Source organism: Exophiala oligosperma (genome assembly GCF_000835515.1).
Source record: "Exophiala oligosperma strain CBS 72588 unplaced genomic scaffold supercont1.1, whole genome shotgun sequence".
Taxonomy (NCBI): Eukaryota; Fungi; Ascomycota; class Eurotiomycetes; order Chaetothyriales; family Herpotrichiellaceae; genus Exophiala; species Exophiala oligosperma.
In genome coordinates, this window is record NW_015622818.1 from 2,411,616 (window position 1) to 2,431,025 (window position 19,410).

A 19,410-nucleotide genomic window follows, 5' to 3' on the forward strand; every position below is an offset into this window, starting at 1 on the left:
TATCTACAATGCTCGAGTAGTCCGTACAGGATCCGTATGCGTAGTTGACATCCCAAGAAGCCTCTGTAAAAGTTGTTTTGGTGTCCCCTCCTTTTGTTTGCCGTACAAGTCACTAGTCACTAGTCTCCGGTTGCCTCCATTTCAATTCTCACCATCTCTGTCCTTGTTCGTCGAGTCAAGTTCATCCCAGTGGATTCAATTGTCGTCTTTGGGGGCTGCTTCGGCCCCTGGCAGGTTCCTCGACGGACGACCAGGCCCCTGCCGTCCTTTGGGGCCTTCTTGTTCATTTTTCTTCCCGTAACTGCTCCAGAAACAGCTCCGTATTCTCTGTGACGATACGGAGAAGACAAGGATGTGATTGTTTCCACGTGGCCCCTTCAGCTGCATCTCAGACACTATATCGCCAGCCACAAAAGCCTCCCGGCGGTCCATTCCTGGGCCAGAACGTGTTTGGCAGCATTCATGGGAATAATGTCAAAAGTCAACGAGAACTGGTACCGAGCAATAAACCTGGTGGCGTTGGGTCAGTCCACCGTATTCCAAGAGACGTGAGGCGCGTACCCAGAGGATGTTCAGTAACGTGTACTGTATTGTACATCATCCAAACGGTTTCGATCCGTTGTTCTCGTTATATGTTTAGTATTCCGTTCTACGTCAACCCACAGACGTCATGGGTCGTCAATAATGGGCTGTCCAAGAACCAAATGGCGACACCGATTGGAATAAATCAAAAGGGCGCCTGAAGGACTGCCGCTATCGTCGTTTCACTAGTTGGGGCGAAACCCGGGTTTTGACCTGCATTCTTCCCCTTGCAAACCCAGCCCTGATCGGGCATCGATCGCGTGCCTGGCGTGTTTCACAGCATCAGCTGAGCTCCAGAGAAGCGAGCCTAAGGATTCCCTTCTGATCATGCTGCCTTGACCATGGGGTGAGCCCATGGCGCGTTGCCAGTTGGGTGCACTCCTTGCAGAGACTGGCGGACAATATATTGAACCGAGGAAATGAGCCTGTCAGCCATCAATCCTGTATTTTTAGTAGCAGCAAGGCACGAAACTCGTAGCATTGATAGAATAGGTAATGTCTGTAACCTGTCGAAAAGAACGAGTTGATAATTGTACTCTGTACGAGTACCATCGACTTATCTAAGGCTGAGGCTGTGATGAGCGAAAGAGAGAAAAAGAACGGGACTCTTCCTGACACCAGACTCGCCGACCAGCTTTTGACTCTGTACTCCGTACACTCCCAACGACTGCCAGACCGTCTCGGAATCTTGGATCCATCCAATACTAGGCATCGCATTCTCGTTCTTGCTTCATTATTTCAGTAATCATTTCCGAACCATGCCATATGCCATCCTTGCGCCCAGTCATTGATGCTGGCTGTCAAACCCCAAGTCTTCACAGCCCAGAAAGCAATCCCTCCCACCACGCCAAAACTGCCCATGATCTGAAGAGCAATCCATCCATGCGTGCGCATGCTATCTTGCCAACGCAGCAAGCCCAATGGGTCGTGCATCTGATAGCTGGGGAGTTCATCAAAGATCATTCCAGACTTGCTGCGCTTGTGTACCAGAGCATGCGAGCCGTCTCGTGACAGGATCTGTCCTTCACGGACTTCTTCACCGAGTCGATCGACTAGCCAGATCGCTCGTTCTCCTCGAGCCAACCGCTCATATCTTTCTCGCTCACGTTGAAGACTGAGCTGCAATTCACTTGCCCATTTCGACAGTCGGACTTGAGCCAAACGCTCTTCGCGTTGAGAGTGATCTGCCACTTTGGCCAGAGCCCAGCTATTGGAAGTATTCAGAGACACCTCTGATCCGACTGGTATCAGGACACCCGAGTTGCTTAATGATGTTGGCAGAGGTGATATAAGGGTGGAATTGTGCACGGATGCGAGTGACGGTGATGGCATAGAGGTTAGCCTAGGATGAGCTGCATGCCATGCCACAGACTTGCGTGCCGATGTATGCCGCAGATATGCCACCGTGTCAGGCTCGAACATCTGCTCTACGAGGAGACTCAGCTCCGACGGTAGTAATGGCTGGACATACTCGGGTGACATGAGGAGAGATGCGTCCATAGTGTCAAGGTCCGGACCGTTGATCGATGTGACGGTATACGGAGCCACTGCCATCTCCCTGGCCTCTGGTTCCGACATCAAAGATGTGGGCAAACGCGGTAGAGTGACCGTGCTGAGGTCTATTGATCGTTTGACCAGTTCTTGCTCCTCCGACGTGAGCAGGTCTGATTTTGCTACAAGTGGGACAACGTTGCATAGCTCTGAAAGTTGCCGGATACGGTCGCAGTCGTCCTGTACATGATCTTGGGTACGTCAGTCAATAATCCCAACCGTAGTACTTGGGACAGGGAATACCTTTAGAAACCAAGTACAGAATCACATCGACTTGACACGAGCCACGTCCACTCAACAATCCTGAGAATTCGTGGGTAAACTGATTGACGGACGTCATGACGTTCATCAGCTGTTGCTCGAGATAGTGAACAATCCTGTCCAGTTTGACCGAATCGCTCGTGTCAACGAAGCAGATGTTACGTTCCAGAACAGAATCCCCCATACTCTTCCGTCTCCTTAAGATTCGACTTTCTTCCACGTCCGACCACCAAGCAGGATAAGGCTTGGTACTTGCATAGATCTCTGTCACCAAGTCCGGTGCTCCAGGGTGGTGTCCTGCTGACAATCCAGGTTTCGAGGACGATGGTACCGGATCGACATGGACTATATCGTCGCATAGCTGGACTATCGACTTGATTAGGGACGTCTTGCCCGTCCCTGCTGCGGTTAGAAGATCCCTATCAACACCTGGGTCCGGTCCTACCTTTCCTTCCTGCCACCATGATTTTGAATCTCCCCAAACGCTTGCCTCGTTCAGTGAACGGTCTTCGGCTAGGCATCTTGATGCTCGGCATTATTAGTTCCGGTTGGCTGTCCTGAACGACTGCCGGTGACTCTATCTCGCTATCTTCACTTGACCCGATCACTTGACTCCCAGTCTCATCGTTGGTCAGTTCGTCATCGGATTGGTGAAGCGATCTGGACGAGCCGGACTTCGGACTGCTGGGAAGGGAGACATCACGGGACGGTAGAGGCGAAGGAGTGACCTCTCGAACATGCTGTGAATGGTTTGTCTCCCCATGTGCGACAGAGGAGCCGTGCCTCACGCGGTCCCCATTACCCGGTCTTATAGTAGATCTCCTTCGACTGCCACTTCTCACCTCTGCTGCTGGTCGGCTGGCGAGATGTTTGCCAGATGCGTCCGCCTCTTGTATTGTGTCCTGTAGACTGCTTACGGGATAATGTGTAGGCAGGGCGTTAGTGTTGCTCTCCGATCGTGGTCTGGGACCGTCGGGGTCACGCGAGAGGAAGAATGTAGTTGGTGGAGCGTTGCTGCGCTCACCCGTCATGGAGGGAGATCCGGCAACGGAGGACTTGCGAGGGCGCAGTTCAGCACTCTCGCAACCGAGTCCAGGCCTCATCGTTCTGACACATGCAAGTGATTACAGAAAACCCCGAGAATGATAGAAAGAAGAAGCAGCAGACGATATGCGAGAACGATGTATTTCTAGGTAGATGCCACGATGAGGAAGACCAGGTAGGCTGACCTCCCTGGAAGGGGTAGATACGAGGTGATGATTGAATGGATCTGCAGCCTGGCTTGACCCCGCGGTTATCGCGGAGTATCGCCTTATCGATCGTCGGTTGCGACGCTTACAAAGAGACAAGGATTCAGACATCCGGCATCAACCATTAAAACACTACGAGTACTTCACTTTACCAGTACACATTTCCTGACACTTCCTGAGCATTTCTCAACCATAATATTTGAAAAACAATATCATTAACTCAGGGTTGTCTCATTAAAAATCAAGCCTAATGTACAGTATCATCCCTATTCTTAAGGTCGTCGTCCGAGAACTGGTGAAGTAAACCCGCAGACAGAAAGTACATGACCTCGCTGAAATGATACACTACTCCCGTGGTCCTAAGAACTGCATAAGGCCATTCGGGATTGTCCAAGCCGCTGACCGAATTGTTCCTCATGAGCTGAATGAACATTTTTTCCGAGGAAACTGATGGTTGCTACAATGCAGCCAGTGACACTGACATTTTTGACTGCATTTGATCAATCGGGATAGTCCATGCCGCTGACCGCATGGTTCCTCATGAGGGGACTGAAAACGACCAAGATGAAGAAGAAAAAAAGGACGATGGTGAAGCCAAGATGCTGTGCATCGCTGAAAAATTCCGGCTGCAGGGCAGAAATGTGCCATCAATGTCTGAAACAAATCGGAATCGAGTCGGCCTATTAATCCGAAGCTCGCTATGCCTTGACCTTGCCAGGAAGACATAACGGGAAAACTTTTCGAATGCGCCGTTGCAGAAAGCATTGAAAATCACCCCGTCACTTTTGTAACGCTGTGCAAATCAATCAGATGGAAAGAAACGCCTCCTAAAAGAGGTTTTGGCCCATGCTTCGTGTCGCAGCAGAGTCATGTGTTGATCAAGGTGCCTGAGACTGGCCACGTCCCTTTGGGGTCACCGTGCCAGACTTGCCGCCTCTCTGCTGGAGACCTCCGCGGCCAGCATCCTTAGGAAAGTTGGTTTGACTGCCAGACCGACCGCCCTGCATGCCTCCACGACCGCGCCCAGTCTGGCTACCACCGCGGGTGTAGTTGGCGTTACTACCTCCGTAGGCGTTGGGACGGGGGCGACGCTCTTCAACATAGATTTGTTCACTGCCGACGGTGTGAGGGTTAGCAGCAACCGCTGCAGCGTAACCAGCAGGATCAGCAAATTCGACAAAGGCGCAATTCTGGTACTGGTGAGCATATTTTACTATGAGATAGAGGGATCGCTTACTCTGGGTCGTGAGACATCAAAATATTTGAGTTCACCATGGTTCTCAAGGACCTCTCGTAAGATACGAGCATCGACCTTTTCATTTACATTCTTAATATAAGCAAGTACTGTGCCCTCAGATGCAGCTTTGTTCTGTGGTCGTCCTTTCTTGCCGTGGTCAGCAGTTTGCCAGCCATTGCTCTGTGAGGTGGGAGTGCTCGAGGTGGTATTGGCCGCTGGCGCAGGTTCGGCTGATGCCTTTGATGCTTGGACGGACTGTGAAGCGCGGGCTGCCTTTAGCTGAGTTGTGGGCGTGGTCACAGGCAAAGCTGGAATTGCTGGTGCTTTCGCGCCACCACCAAGCATGCTGGCCCAAGTCTTCTTGGCTGGTGGTGCTTCGACAGAAGTAGAGGGTGCAGCTTCGGCAGTTGTTTCAGGCTGACTCGCCTCGATGGAAGCGGCCTGCTCTGTGGTAGCGCTTGCTGCCTTGTCTTCCGCCGAGACGTCTGCAATAGCTTCGTAACTCTCAGACTTCTCAGTCGTCTCTCCAGTGGCATCAGGAACCAGAGCACCATTGACCTCGGTTGCAGCAGTCTGAGCTTCTTCTTGCTTGTCTTCTTCCAGCTTCTCGTCAACTGCCTCGGCTGCGGCTTCGGTGACGACTGTCTCCTCTTGGTTGCTCTCAGCAGCTGGAATACCTGCGGCAGGTGTCGGTGGCTCTTCAACTGGAACCTCCGGCTGTGGCTGCTCATCCTCTACAATCTCGTCGTCATCGTTGCTCAGGTAGCGGAAAATGTCATTCAGGACGAAGTACCCGTTCGGTTGCTCGGCGAGGATGAAGGTCTGGACGAACTTATGGTGAGGTTCAGATTTGTTTGACATTTCTCCGATGACCTGGACCACTATGTTGTTGAACGAGGACTGAGAATCGACGTTGAGGACACGGACTTTGCAATCTTGGAATTCGAGTGCTTTGATCTTTTCGCTGATAGCCTGCAATTCATCTGTCAGTTAAAATTTCGAGACCATACATCATGTTTTCAAATACCTTTGTGCCTACAGCAGGAACAACTTTTTCGGCTTCAACGCCAGTAACCAGCTGTGATTTCTTCGAGTAAAACAGATGTATTTTTTCCGGGCTCTTCGACAGTGTAGTGTAATACTGCTCAACGAAATACCAACCGATCTCTTGCGGATCTGCCTTCTGAGGATTGGTAGAAGTGGTCGTACTGTGGGAGGCAGTAGAGGTATGGTTTGGCGCAGATGGAGCAGATGCAGCAAGCTCGGCTGGCTGAGTATATTGGTTTGTTCCATAGAGGCCATTTGTGCCAATAGTTTCAGCTGCCATGGTGGAGGATCAGTCTAGAGATGGAGAAGGATGCGAGGGCGAGAATGTTAGGGACTGTCGTAAGGCAAGCGTGGACGAGTTTTATGAGAAGGAGCGAGGTGTCCGTATTGTAAGAAATTCGATTCACTCCAAAGCAGTGAAAAGGTGTCGGCCACGTGCTGTTTGTGCGTGAAGAGAAGGGAGAAAGCTGCCGGTCTTATGGGATTGGAAAGCTTTTCGCAAATCGGAGCAGAGAGTGTCGTAGAACTGGTATCAAAGTGCCGAAAGATTAGGATGCCAATAGCAGTGATTTTGAAATGCAGTGAGATGAATTAATTCAACGTAAGGGAGTCGAGTGATGGGTGCGGCTCGCGAGATAGAAAAATATTGCTGCGGAGAACTAGCCGCTTATTGGCAGACGGCGGAGAGGTTCAACTTCGATGCTAAGTCCGAACTTGATGTAGATCCATCTATAAAGGATGGAGTATTCGGTATTTTTAAGACACTACCGGGATCATTATTCATGGTACTTATCAGGCTTATATCACCTCTAAACGAACCAACTTGAGATTAATTTCATATGATGTTTATCACTCGAAAAATGAAGCATCACCTTTCACGAGTCTGCAAACGGAGACGTGGTAGTAAGGTGGAAGTCGATGCAGGTGTCGCAACTTAACATCAGCATCATAAGAATGCGATAGATGAAGTGAATAAATCTTTATCAATTCTTGATTGATACTGTTGAGAGCATCTGATATTCAGCTAGCCCGTTGGCGCAGGAATTGACCGTGAGAAAAGAGTCCGAAGCACATTCGGATATCCCCAAAAAGGTGTTCTTTCATTCTTTCGTCCTTAAGCCATCGATCTATTGATAAGCCATCAGGCAGGTGATTAAACAATTGGTTGCCCGTTACCAGGTGGTCTCTGTCCCTGACTACTTCTTACTGAGCCGTTAAACAATACCAAAATCGGCGTATGACAGACCGTCGAAGTTCAAATCGTCAAGGCCTCCCTCGAATCGACTGACTGATGGGCACGTTTCTTCGCGTACGAAACGTAACGAAGGCCAGTGTCGGTAAAATAACCTCCATTGCTTCATTCACGTAAAATTAGCTTCTTCGCTCATTATGTCAGTGATACGGCATGGGGTATATAGAAGAGGCTTACAGAAACGGAACACAATGCTGGAGAAACTGCTGCTCGCTTTCAGACGACAGCAATTATCATCTCTAGCTGCAACAGGAGCAAGAAGCTGGAAACCAGTCAACGCGATTTGGATGTTGTGGCTCGCTTGCACGCAATCGTACAAGCTATGATTATAAGGTATAGCTTATAGGTTGGACATTGACCGAGGAGCATTCCTGGTACAGTTTCGTTTGGCTGATCTTGAGGCGATCAGAGAAAAAGGCCAGCAGCAGCCCTGCCGTTAGCTTTAAGGGTGATGTTAGTAGATTCGTCTCACGCAGAAACTTGGTTTGTTGAGCAGATTCGTGCTTCAATAAAAGCCTGGCCGCGAAGGAGGAACGTGTGGCGACATTAGAGAAGTCACTTCTGCGTCCTGTGTTTTGTCCACCGAGTTGCTGATAGGATTGGCGTCCTGTTCTTCTCTTGCAGAACGGTCCCTCTCTTCTCGACTTTTCCTTGCATTATTTTGCCATATACGATCCTGCTCCTGTAGTTCTCGTAGTGCTTCCTCCCACTCTAGCTCTTGTATGTTGTCACCTGTTCCGAGAACCTTTTCCACGTCGACGTCCTGTCCCCTTTGCAGCTTCTCGACGACTTCTCTTAGCTGCGCAATTTTAAGGTCCGCTTTCCGCGTGAATGTTACAAAATCGTTCTTGGTTCCCATAATGCGAATCGCTTGTGATCCGATCAGAATATATATCCAGATAAAATAAGTCGCAGGATTAGTCGGCCTTTTCTTCCCATCTTGTGCAGCTTTGTTTCTGCGGAGACCCTTTGGGATAATCGAGTCCCAAACAGACGATTGAGCCAGGCGTGGGAGATGGCTATCTCGTGAACTTGTATGCTGGAAATGTTGCTGGACGCATCGCTTTGAGAGGGGCAGAGCGTCCGATCGAGCTACATGGCATCGAGGAGAAATGCAAACGGCTCGTGAGATCCATGGTAGGCTCATGCTGCGTATTTAGGTATTTCAAAATTGATCCAACAATCGAAAGAGGTTTTGAACGCTTCACTGATAATAATTAAGGGATTTCTCGGCAACAAAAGCGCCTGTAGCTGTCTGCAGGTACGTAAACGAGACGGGGGATGATGTTGGTAGACAAGCGTGCGAACCGCCATTCTGTTTTTCAAATAATAATATATTCGTTATCAATACTCCGCACCATATAAGCAACCATACTTAACAGGTACCAACATATCTCTCGCTGTGTTCTCTACGGCATTTACGCGCTATTGCATATACATAATCCCTGTCTCCGTTCTTTCTGGCTTCCTCTTGCTATCGGTGTTCTTTGCCGTGTTCTTCACAACAGTTATGCGCAATATTAACTGCTCCCTGCTCCCCGGCACTGCTTCCTGGTCCCTATCGTTTTCGGTCCCTTCCTCTTACAAGCCAGTTTCGGCGGTGTTGTTTTGCTTTGGTTTGGTCTTTGGTTGGATATCCTCTGGCTGATTGTTGGGATCACTTGCCAATGTGCAACCTGGCTACCAGGAAACCGTCACCACAAATGTGATGCAATCTCCTGTTGTCTACACGATGCCAACGACAACCACTGTGTCGAGTATATACTCTGGCCCGTTGTATGGTCTTCACAACCAAGGTAACATTGAGGTGGTTGAGAATGTTGGGGAGAAGAAGATCATAGGGACCTTGTCCACCCAAATAACGACTCTGCTTTGAAAGGCGACAACATTTCGCCATAGGTATTGAAACCGGCAATCTCCTTCTCCTGCTCGTTAGAACAAGCGATCGAATCAGCCGTTGGAGTGCCACAGCTAAGTACTCGTCAAGTCAGACATCAATGCAATGAACGAGTACGATTTGCGCTCCCAAAACACCGGGCATGTCGCTGGTGTCGACCGAGCTGCTTCTACATATCGGGAAGTTGTGCATATTGCATCACAATCGACCAGCTGTGTTGTAGGAGTGCTGCAAAACATATTGAATGCAGGATTAAATAGAGAAACGCCTCGGAACGGAAGATTGCCGCTCTTGCTTGTGCTTGTCTGTATAACCTCGCGACTGATCTCACAGACGGAGCAACGTGGTATATAGCTAGAGTCGCAGCGATCTTGCTGGATAAGTCATCGGGTTTTCGAGCAACGAAAATGGCGGCAAGCATGACGGAACTTAACAGCAGGACGGCATATTGTCGTATAAGTGCGTGAGCTTGCGGAGTATGCGTCCCAATCTGCTTGCTTGGAAAGAAAAAGAAGTTGATACATGCTGGGATTTCGATGAAGATGTGGATCAAAAAACATAGATTATATGGCATGACTGCACCTCCTAGGAGGAACACTTCTAACAGAGAGAACAGAACCAAAACCCGGAGTATGTAGACTTGTTAGAAGTTCCCTAGTGGTTGAGTATTCAAAGATGAAGTCTCGAGGAGGCTCGGCGGGCAAAGCGGAGATTAGCTAATCATGTTTACTTTATGCCCCAATTTGGCTTCAATAACGCGCCCTCATCTACGAAATACATGGTATAGTTGACAGCAAAACTTGCACGAATGCAGTAGAGTCTAAAACTCATATATTGCATGATGCATATTCCGAATATTGTAATGCCACAATGACACTTACCTCAACTTCACGTATGGAGTCCACCGCAAATGCCTTACGCACTGAGCTGAACTCGCCCGCTCCAACGGCACAGACATTGCGCTTCCTGCGCTCCATCCTCTATCAAGCCGATACCGAACTTCAAGAGGTCAATAGCTGTCTGAAGAAAGCTCAAAATGTCACAAAGAAGCCGACGAGGCCTCAACAGCTTGGGAACGCTAGTTCAAAGCCTTCGCGCAAGGCCGAGTCCAGCTTACCCATGCACGCAGCACCGAGCAATAAGACCTCACAGCTATCTCAGACCGAGCGACGGAACCTCGCTACTGAAGCTTTCAACACTACTCTGAGGCAATTAGGACAGGCTGCAAAAGCAGTAGCGACGGCTCAAAAGTCACGCGTGGGAGAGAACTCGCCTTTGAAGCAATCTCAGGATGTCAAGCCGCTCCAAGATCGTTCGCCAAATAAAGGGACGAGCATTAAAAGCGGAATCACCAAGAAAAATATATCTCCCACTGCAGCAGGCGGATTGAAAGTGACGGTTGAGTGCGCCCAGCTGGCGTTACGGTTTCTCCGTGAAGACCCCAAGGCAGCAGAGGAAGGATCTGGAAACGCTTCATTAGATACTGAGAATGCCGCTTTGATTCTGCTAGACAAAACCATCACTCTTGGTCTCCTGCAGGAGGCGCAACATCAACTGAGCAGTATACACAAACGATACTGGGGGAACTTCCAAAGACCCCTACCGCCAGAAACGTCTCTTCCACGATTCTTGCTGGGACGTCCAGATGCGGCAGATCAACCCTCCAAGCTTCGATTCACGACCTCTATGCAAAGCCAAGGACTACGTCTTGCGATCCTGGTCGGTGCAGAGTCTCTCCGCAGTGATGAACTGGTTCAGTCAGTACATTTGAAAACAGTCGGGAGTCCGCCTTGGATTGCACTGCAGGGGTCCAAGAACGGCCTTCACGACGCCGAAGCCACTGGGATGCAGTTGCGGACTATCTCACTTGCATTGTCGAAGCTGTACTCAACTACACTAAAGTCACCTTCAAGCACATGGTCCTCGAGAGGACTGTTCGAGCTATTCTGCACCGCCCTCGATATCAAATTCAGGTCATGGAAATACCTACGCCACGCTATAGATCCGACCAGAGATGTGTGGCGCCCATTTCAGAGCGCTGCAAAGAGAGCTTTATCCAATGCAAAAGACGCTGAAGATTCTATGACCACGATACTGCATTATCTACGTTTGTTTCGAGACTATCTTAGGGATGCAAAGTGTGATGGCAACATTCCTTCCACGGTCATCGATACGCTGGCACAGATTCCCTATGAAGTGCGAGCTCCGTCAGAGCTCTTGTCATTATTAGAGGAGCAAATCCGGACCGCGAGTAACGTGGACGTTCTTCCCTGGCACTGTCAAATTGCCCACTGGCGGCTGAAGGTGTATCCGAAATCAGCAACTTCCGCAATTGAAGCGGTTCGCATAGTCAAAGATGCTTTCGAGAAATACTCCAGCGTGTCAGAATCCAGCCTTGAACGGGTTTTACTATGCGCGGCACACCTTCGCAAAACAGTTATCGAGGCGGTCAGTAGTATCGCTACCTCCTGCACAAAAGACAAAACGCTGGCCTCCTTGCATGAATGTGCACTTCTACTGGTATATTGTTCGTGCACAGTGCTATGCGAAAAGGTAGCTTCGAGAGTGCGTTGCGATGAGGGGAACATGAACGAATCCACTTTGCAAGCATTATTCTCAACTCTAGTCAAGAACATTGAGGCTGTTCTAGATGTTGATAAATATATCACGGCACAAACATCAGATACGGCAAAAGAGACTTTGAGAACATGTTCGACAACATTGGGATGGCTTCAGATCAAAATTTCAAGCGCGGCTGCTTCTGTGTCCTTGTGCCAAATGGTCGATCACTTGCATGTCCGGCTTTCGAATGCTTGGTGGTCTCGTTATCTTGATGCTGTGAAAAGGAAGAACGTTCAAGAACAAATACAGTCCTTGAGGCTGTCAGTAGATGGCCTTTCTACGTTGTCGATCGGCCAACGGAAGGCTGCTTTCCTTGGACTCAAATATGAAAGACTTGGATCATGCCATATTGATCTGAACGAGCCTATTATGGCCAGAGCAGCGATCACGAGCGCCCTGGAGTTCAATCTCAGCGAAGGAGCTCTCGGAGAGATTGTTGATCTAGCTTTAAGAGGACCTTTTGATCGAGCATGGTCGGAATCTCAGACCAACTTCAAAGTTCTGACAAAAATTCTTACTACGTATACTCGCTTGACTCTACAGCTATCCTCTACAGTCGAAAGCTCGGACCTTTTTTGGGATTGCCAGTCATTACCTCCGGTTCATCGTGCTATATTGTTGGAAAAGCAGATGTATACTTTGGCCGAAGCAGATCTGACCGAACGTCAACTCAAATTTTGTGCTGCTCGAGTACAGCTGATTCTAAATCTTCTCAAGCAGGATCAATATCGCGTATGCAGATTGAGACTTGTCAGCAATCTGCTGTATTGGGCATTGAAAAAGAGGCTGTCCCCATCACAGTGTTTTATTGACCCAACAACTATCAAACAGTACCTGCAAATTGAACCATCCCAGAAGGAAGACATTTTTCTACATACATACGAAGTAGGGTTTCGTTGTGTCGTCTCACTTCAGCAAGGACTTTTCCTAGGGGAGCTCACTAGCAAAGAGCTCGAATTATCGCTCAGGAAAATATCACAATTAGTCTTGCAATGCAGCAAGCTCAACGATTTCACCAAGATTTTTGACAACCTGGAAACGGTAGTCTCAGCTGTTCGTTCTTCTGTCGATTATGCGAGTTACTTGGAGTATCATAGAGCGAAGTCTTTAGCTTTAGAGATTCTGAGCTATGTGCGCGACTTTGGCATCCAGAAGCTCGAGTTATCGAAATCGAATATTCTCCTGCAGCTTGCAGAACTCCATGACAAGAAGTTGGATTTGGCGTCTGCTGCTGAGTGCTTCGGTCAAGTTGAAACAGCGTTGGCAGATGACAAAACCGACAATCTGCAGGAGGCAGAATTTGCATTAGGATATGCAGAGCACCATCTCGAGACAGACAATACTGCCCAGTGCTTGCACTGGCTTGAATGCGCTCAGGCGAAATGGAAAGACTCTCGGAAATGTACAGAATCCAGCAGTGTACGTCTTCGCGAACAGACGATTCTCTGTCGTGCTGCCATTATTGCTTCACGGGTCTCTTTTCGTCGAGGACAACTTTTGGATGCAGTTATCAGCGGCAGGCAATCGGTCAAGATTGCGGCAGCTCTTTGGATGTCGCTAGAAAAGGTATGGGATGTCGACGATAATATTGTGAGAGGTTCTTCCAACGACTCAGACCTGCACAATTTGACTGTTGATCTATCGAATCTCAACGTGTCATCGAGACACGCTCCCCGATTGACAATTGATGCAGCACGACTTTGGCGTCAAATTGAGCTACATGCCTCTGCTTTCAGAAACTTGGCCTCGCTTACTGCACATTGCGGTCTTTATCAGGATGCTGTATACTTTTACGAACAGGCATTAAAAGTTGCAAAGAAAACAAATTCATGGTCTCAGATTCATTTGATATCTAGCGAAATTGCCTTGGTGCATGCTCGCGCCGATGATACCAACAAAGCAGAGATGGCAATCCGAGCAACCACGCCTGAATTCTTGGATCAATTGAGCTTTGTTCCGCAGTCACTAGCTGCCGTCAATCGGAGTGAGCTCCACTTGCGTCTGGGGAGTCTCACGATCTGCCATCGGTATCTTGACGATGTGATCCGATCACTAGCGTCGTGGGCAAATGCAATCAACCCACAGATCAAGACCGCTCAAAAGCCCAAGGCGAAAGGCTCGAAAGCACCATCACGGGCCGCTGTCAAGAAGCCAAGTGCACAGCTGAAGGTAAAGAACGCCCATACGTTTGAAATGTGCACTCAGGACAAGCTTCCAACACATGCGCGACCTCAAGCTTTAGAGGAGATAGCCCAACATGCTGCTGGTCTCCAGATGAGGCTGAATTTGGTGGAAAACAATGCAGACCTAAAGGCATTAGATAATGCGGTGACAACGTCCGGCAGCAATAATCAGGCTTGGAACAATGGAACAGTCAAAGCTCTGAGTTTGATTCAATTGGCTTTGAAAAGTTTTGCTCAGGATACAAGGACTAATGTCCTCGCAGAGACTGCGATGGCCCTGCCCGTGAGATATAAGTCTGCTAGAAAGAGTGGAAGAGTTTCCTTTGTGCAGAGTGCTGCAGCTCCAGGCTTGAGGAAAAAGACAGTGCGTGCTACAAAAGGATCCCGCAGTCAAAGTGTACAACAATCAGTGCAAGACGGCAAGGAACTACTGTTGAGAGCTTACGAAAGTCTTGAGCGAATGAAGGACGCTCCTGAGGCTGCAATATCCTCCGACGACATCCATGCAGCTCACAAGCTCATGTCCCAGGTAAGCTTGCTCTCGACATCGCTGGGGCAGTCTCTTGTCAATTCGTCAATGGACCTTATCCTTGACGCGTTGGCCCCAATGGATATTGCAAGGACCCGAGAGCGCTTAATCATGGAGAGTGAACAAGTCACCTCTGGGAGGGCACTTGTTCAGAGTTGGCCGCAGCCCACAAGCTTCGAGAACTCGTGTACGGCAACATATTCGCAATATGATGCTGGCCTCGACACGGGATTGCTTCCGAAGTCCTGGTCGGTTGTCTCTCTGTGCCTGAGTGAAGATAAGAGTGAACTTCTTGTCTCACGCATCAATTCACACCGATCACCATTTGTCATCAGGATTCCTTTGTCAAGACCAGACATGTCCGAAGCAGAAAACGAAGAGCTCGATTTTGCTAGTGCCAAGGCAGAAATGCAACGCATAACAGTGGGAGCAAATGCGTCAGCGCATGATTCTCGTGGAAGCTCACCCGACAAAACAATAAGAAAAGCATGGTATGCCGAACGACAAGCTTTGGATCGACAGCTTGCCCTTCTGCTCGAGAACATTGAGAATGTATGGTTTGGCGGCTTCCGTGGACTGCTGTGCACGTCGGTCGTGGATGAAAAGTTGTTGTCAGACTTCGGCCAAAGCCTTTCCCGTACACTCGACCGGCATCTTCCATCTAGACAGAAGTCGTCTAAAGTTGCAGTCGACAAAGTTGAGCTTCACAATCATGTGATGGAATTGTTTCTTACTCTTGGCAATCCTGAGGAAGTCGAACTGGACGATGCGATAACCGATTTGCTGTACTTTGTGGTGGATATCCTCCAGTTCAACGGCGAGAAGAATGCATACGATGAAATTGATTTCGATGCGATGTTGGTGGAAGTCCTAGATGCACTGCAGACTTATCACAGTCAGAACTCGAAACAAGTGCCAAAGCCTGGTCATACGATAATGATTTTGGATAAGGCACTGCAGCTGTTTCCATGGGAGTCGATGTTGTGTCTGAAGGGGCGAGCAGTGTCACGAATGCCATCTCTGGCCGCCGTTTGGGCGCGGCTTCGACAGATGCGTGAGCAAAAACACAATCGAGATGGCATTGTCATCCCAAGCTCAGACGGTGCATATATACTCAACCCTTCGTCGGACCTCGTGTCGACGCAAAATTCGTTCGAGCAAATCTTCAGAGACCAACTCACAACATTCGAGGCAATAGTCAATCGACCACCAAAGGAACCCGAGTTCGAGAGTGTTTTGCACAACAAATCCTTGATGCTTTACTTTGGACACGGAGGGGCCGCCCAATACATTCGGGGCCGAACCATCCGCAAGTTGGATAAATGTGCGGTCACAATGCTCATGGGTTGCAGCAGCGCAAAGATGACAGAGTGTGGAGTGTACGAGCCACACGGCATGCCATGGAATTACATCAATGGAGGCAGTCCGGCCGTGGTAGGAACGCTCTGGGATGTGACGGATCGTGATATCGATCGATATGCCATGGAGGTCATTGCAGAATGGGGACTGATCGAATGTGATGGTACCACGGATACAAAGCCTGTTACCAAGCAGAGGAAGAAGGTGTCCGACAAGGGCGGCCACAGCACAGCAAAGAGGCGCCAGATCACACAGCAGCGTGGAACAGTATCTTTGGATGAGGCGGTCGCACGCGGACGGGAGGCATGCTTGTTGAAGTACCTGAATGGAGCTGCGCCCGTAATGTATGGTGTTCCAGTCTTTTTAGCATGAGTTGACGAGGACAAATGAATATTCTGCGAACGATTGGTTCTAGCAAAAATGTCGGGTTTGCTTGTTGAAGGAAGAGTACCTTTTATGTGTGAAGCCTCGACAGGCCGCGCCCAGGGTTTCTGGCAAAGAGGTTCATTCGTGAGGCTGCCATCTAATTCATAATCTGTGGCTTTGGACAGTTTGTCGACTCTCATGGCCGAGATAGAATACTCGGAGGACTTGCCTAATAGATCCCAGGTCCCTAATGCAAGGGAGGATTATGCGTTAGCGTACTCAGTCCTCCGTAGCATGTTATGATTGGCTATGGGGATCGTACTGTACATACTGTCACTGTCACCGCCATCCTCGTACCTCGTAATACGTCAGCCTCAATCCCGTCTACAGGTCATCAAGGCAACCAACATTCAGTCATTCACTCATAGCCTTCAGCCTGAAACTCTTCCTCTCTCCCTTGCCTTACTTCCCAACATCCACAACCTCTCACATTCTTTTCATCATCCTCATCTCTCTTCCCATGCAACTCGACTCTCATCGTCGCCAATTCAGCATCACCATGCCTTGCCGTTGGTCTCGCCGCTGTAGAGCAGCAGGTGACGATGTCCCAGCTACCCTCCCTTCCCCCACCTCGGCCCCGGACGTCGAAGACTGGAAAAAGATCCGTAAATACCACTTGAGAAACATGAGGAAGCAGGTCCGGCAGGTCATACTCTTGATGGCGTTGATGGAGGCTATCCGCGTTGGACCCCTGCAGCTGGTCTACGCCGGTACACATGGCTTTCCTGCGAACGGTGCCGATGACTTTGGTGTATGTTTTGGTCCAAACCCACCTCCCCCCCCCAATGATAACCAGTTGGTACCATTGGAAAAGAGCGTCCTTGACCTGTCACTGACAACCAATTCGTCGTACAGATTGCACACGCCGTTGGCTACTTCGTGAGCTGGCTGTACATGTGCGCCTTTACCATCGTCTTCGTTCCCTTCTTCAGCGTAAGTGAACCACCTTTGATCCTTGAGCCTCTTTACAAGAAGTGTTTCGGAGGGTTTCTTTACTAAACATGACAAAACCTTGCGACATATAGTGGTGGCTCCCTAACATGGGCTCGGATGATCCGGAGAACCCCTCGACCGCCGACAACTTCGTCAAAGTCTTGACCAAGATCAACCTTGTCCTCCTGCCCATGTCCGCGGGAATCAGCCTCATCACCTACGCGTACCACGCCGTCTCCGCCTTCATCTACGTCGACTCTCGTACCCGTGACAGCAAGAGATTCCCCAAGAACACCCGCAAGAATTGGCTCGTCCGTTTCTTCATGCTCCTGGGCATTGCCATGGCCACCGCCGGTGGTTACGGTGCCTTCAACATCCTCGCTGCGTGGGACCTCGCCCACGTCAAGCCGATCGAGTACGCCGTCATTGTGGTCCCGGTCCAGATCAACCTGGGCATGCTCTTTGGTACCGTTGCACAGTTCAAGATGGAGAAGAGAATGGCCAGGAAGGAGGCAATGAAGCTCGAGAGTGCCCGGCAAGAGGCAGCAAGCGTCGATGAGAAGGCCAGTCTGTTGCAGGTTTAGAGCGCTGTTTGAGAGATGCCTGGGTAGTATCGAAAAGTCCCCGGCGTGGCCTAGCCGGTCGGTCGGGAGAAGGATCTCTCTAGGTGGGGAGACCAATTGCTACCTGAAGGGCGAGAATGTTATGGGAGTTGAACGGCGCTGTCGTTGGCAATATCCACACGGCCGATCATTGTATCCATGCAAACTCTTTTAGTATCGACACAATACCAACAGTGACAGAGTCAAAATACCTTCTTGGGGTTCGTTTTGCGCCTTCGGGGCATGCGTGGTTTCTTGTTTTCATCTCTATTGATACCCTATTACTTAAACCCTAATTGTGTCAAGGACTTAAGGGGCCCCCTTTGCCCACACAACCCTTCGCCCTTTAGAGGTTCGTCGACAACTTCGAAATTGGCTAGAGTCAATCTTGATCTTACACCAGAGACAAAAAGGCGAGAAGATTACCTAGGTTGACACATAGGTATGGGAGGGAGTTTGATGGTACCTAGGCAGGGATTGAAGATCTTCGACGTTGTGACTTGGCCGGTTGTTTAGTAGGGAAGAAGGAACCTCCTTCGCTCTCTCCCTCCCCAACCTTTTGTTTGGGAGAAATGCGTGTTTATGAGCATTGATTGACACGGAGTGAAAGACTCTCTAATGAAAAAGTATCTCTAGTCTATTACCAAGTCACCACCACTAGCAGAAGTCGTTCCTTTTTTTTGGGGGTTGGCCATCACTCTTTTGAGGGAAACTTGAAGAATCGTGTTCAGCCTCGGCCTCAGCCCAAGCCTTAGTGCAAGACAAGAGTGTCATTACCAAGGTCCTCGGCCGCGTAAAGGTTACCAATGACGGTACCATCGGCTCCCATGATGTTCTCCCCCTTCAAGTAACAGTCAATGTAGACTGCCAGCTGGTTCAGGCACGATTTGGGACTCAGGTTGACGCAGCGGCATTTGGAGTCGCACCAGGAGTCGCGACCGCGGGTGATGAGTCGGCCGAGCGAGTTGCAAGAGTACCCCTTCCTCGTGCAGGCGTTGGTGTAGGATCTGTCGTCTTGACAATTGAGGGCGAAGCTGTGACGGCGGTCCAGTTGGTGAAGTTGATCCGTTGCTGAATCGTGGGTGTCGTTGTCATTGTGGTAGGGGTGTCCCAGGGGTGACTCGAAGTCGGGATGATGATGATGATGATCATGATCATGGGTTTGAGAGGAGGCGGCGGGAGCAGGATGATCTGGGTGGTCGTGGTCGTTCATGGTTCCTAGTTTCCAAACTCGAGGTGACGAGTTGGGGTGATTGGCAAGGATTCCGACAGCATCAACAACGCCAGTAACGGCGGCGGCGACGGGTGAGAAGAAGAAGTTGGGTGCAGCAGCAGCTGCTGCTCCTCCGCCGTTGTCGAGTTCGAATGTCTGCATGGAGGCGTCATCGTCGTCCGGGACCGGAGCTGCGTTGAGCAGAGCAGAGAGCAGACCAAAGATGACAATGACCGAGAGAATGAGATTGACACCTTTTGGTTTTGGAAACGTTAGTTGTGAGCTTGCTTCATATTGTGATGAGTGTGTACCTCTCATCTTGCCCTTTGTCATGCTGAACATCATGGAAATGCCCTTTTGTGGGAGGATAGAATCGAATAGCTTGATTTGTTCTTGCTGAGCACTGTGTGATGGTCAAAGCTCAAGAGTATGTAAAGAACGCTGGGAAGGGAGAAGATAGCAGAGA

General features: G+C 49.6%; 6 protein-coding genes across 6 annotated transcripts; 2 read left to right on the forward strand and 4 right to left on the reverse strand.

The window, feature by feature from the left end:
- Window positions 1-1,046: 1,046 nt before the first annotated feature.
- PV06_00840 (uncharacterized protein) lies at window positions 1,047-3,639 on the reverse strand. Its single transcript, XM_016401395.1, has 3 exons — window positions 2,840-3,639; window positions 2,377-2,793; window positions 1,047-2,324 (listed from the first exon to the last, which is right to left on the reverse strand). The coding sequence occupies exons 1-3, from the start codon at window positions 3,495-3,497 to the stop codon at window positions 1,321-1,323; spliced, it is 2,079 nt and encodes a 692-aa protein (XP_016268448.1). The 5' UTR covers window positions 3,498-3,639; the 3' UTR covers window positions 1,047-1,320.
- A 226-nt stretch (window positions 3,640-3,865) lies between these two features.
- On the reverse strand, window positions 3,866-6,527 carry PV06_00841 (uncharacterized protein). The gene is made up of 3 exons (XM_016401396.1): window positions 5,909-6,527; window positions 4,882-5,853; window positions 3,866-4,834 (listed from the first exon to the last, which is right to left on the reverse strand). The coding sequence occupies exons 1-3, from the start codon at window positions 6,206-6,208 to the stop codon at window positions 4,523-4,525; spliced, it is 1,584 nt and encodes a 527-aa protein (XP_016268449.1). The 5' UTR covers window positions 6,209-6,527; the 3' UTR covers window positions 3,866-4,522.
- Window positions 6,528-6,930: 403 nt separating this feature from the next.
- On the reverse strand, window positions 6,931-8,454 carry PV06_00842 (uncharacterized protein). Its single transcript, XM_016401397.1, has 2 exons — window positions 7,358-8,454; window positions 6,931-7,283 (listed from the first exon to the last, which is right to left on the reverse strand). The coding sequence occupies exon 1, from the start codon at window positions 8,325-8,327 to the stop codon at window positions 7,686-7,688; it is 642 nt and encodes a 213-aa protein (XP_016268450.1). The 5' UTR covers window positions 8,328-8,454; the 3' UTR covers window positions 6,931-7,283; window positions 7,358-7,685.
- A 1,493-nt stretch (window positions 8,455-9,947) lies between these two features.
- PV06_00843 (uncharacterized protein) lies at window positions 9,948-16,169 on the forward strand (the record flags this gene model as incomplete). The annotated part of the gene is made up of 1 exon (XM_016401398.1): window positions 9,948-16,169. The coding sequence occupies one exon, from the start codon at window positions 9,948-9,950 to the stop codon at window positions 16,140-16,142; it is 6,195 nt and encodes a 2,064-aa protein (XP_016268451.1). The 3' UTR covers window positions 16,143-16,169.
- A 335-nt stretch (window positions 16,170-16,504) lies between these two features.
- Window positions 16,505-18,567, forward strand: PV06_00844 (uncharacterized protein). The gene is made up of 3 exons (XM_016401399.1): window positions 16,505-16,947; window positions 17,052-17,129; window positions 17,222-18,567. The coding sequence occupies exons 1-3, from the start codon at window positions 16,657-16,659 to the stop codon at window positions 17,711-17,713; spliced, it is 861 nt and encodes a 286-aa protein (XP_016268452.1). The 5' UTR covers window positions 16,505-16,656; the 3' UTR covers window positions 17,714-18,567.
- On the reverse strand, window positions 18,483-19,289 carry PV06_00845 (uncharacterized protein; the record flags this gene model as incomplete). Its single annotated transcript, XM_016401400.1, has 2 exons — window positions 18,483-19,198; window positions 19,256-19,289. The coding sequence occupies 2 exons, from the start codon at window positions 19,287-19,289 to the stop codon at window positions 18,483-18,485; spliced, it is 750 nt and encodes a 249-aa protein (XP_016268453.1).
- Window positions 19,290-19,410: the final 121 nt, after the last annotated feature.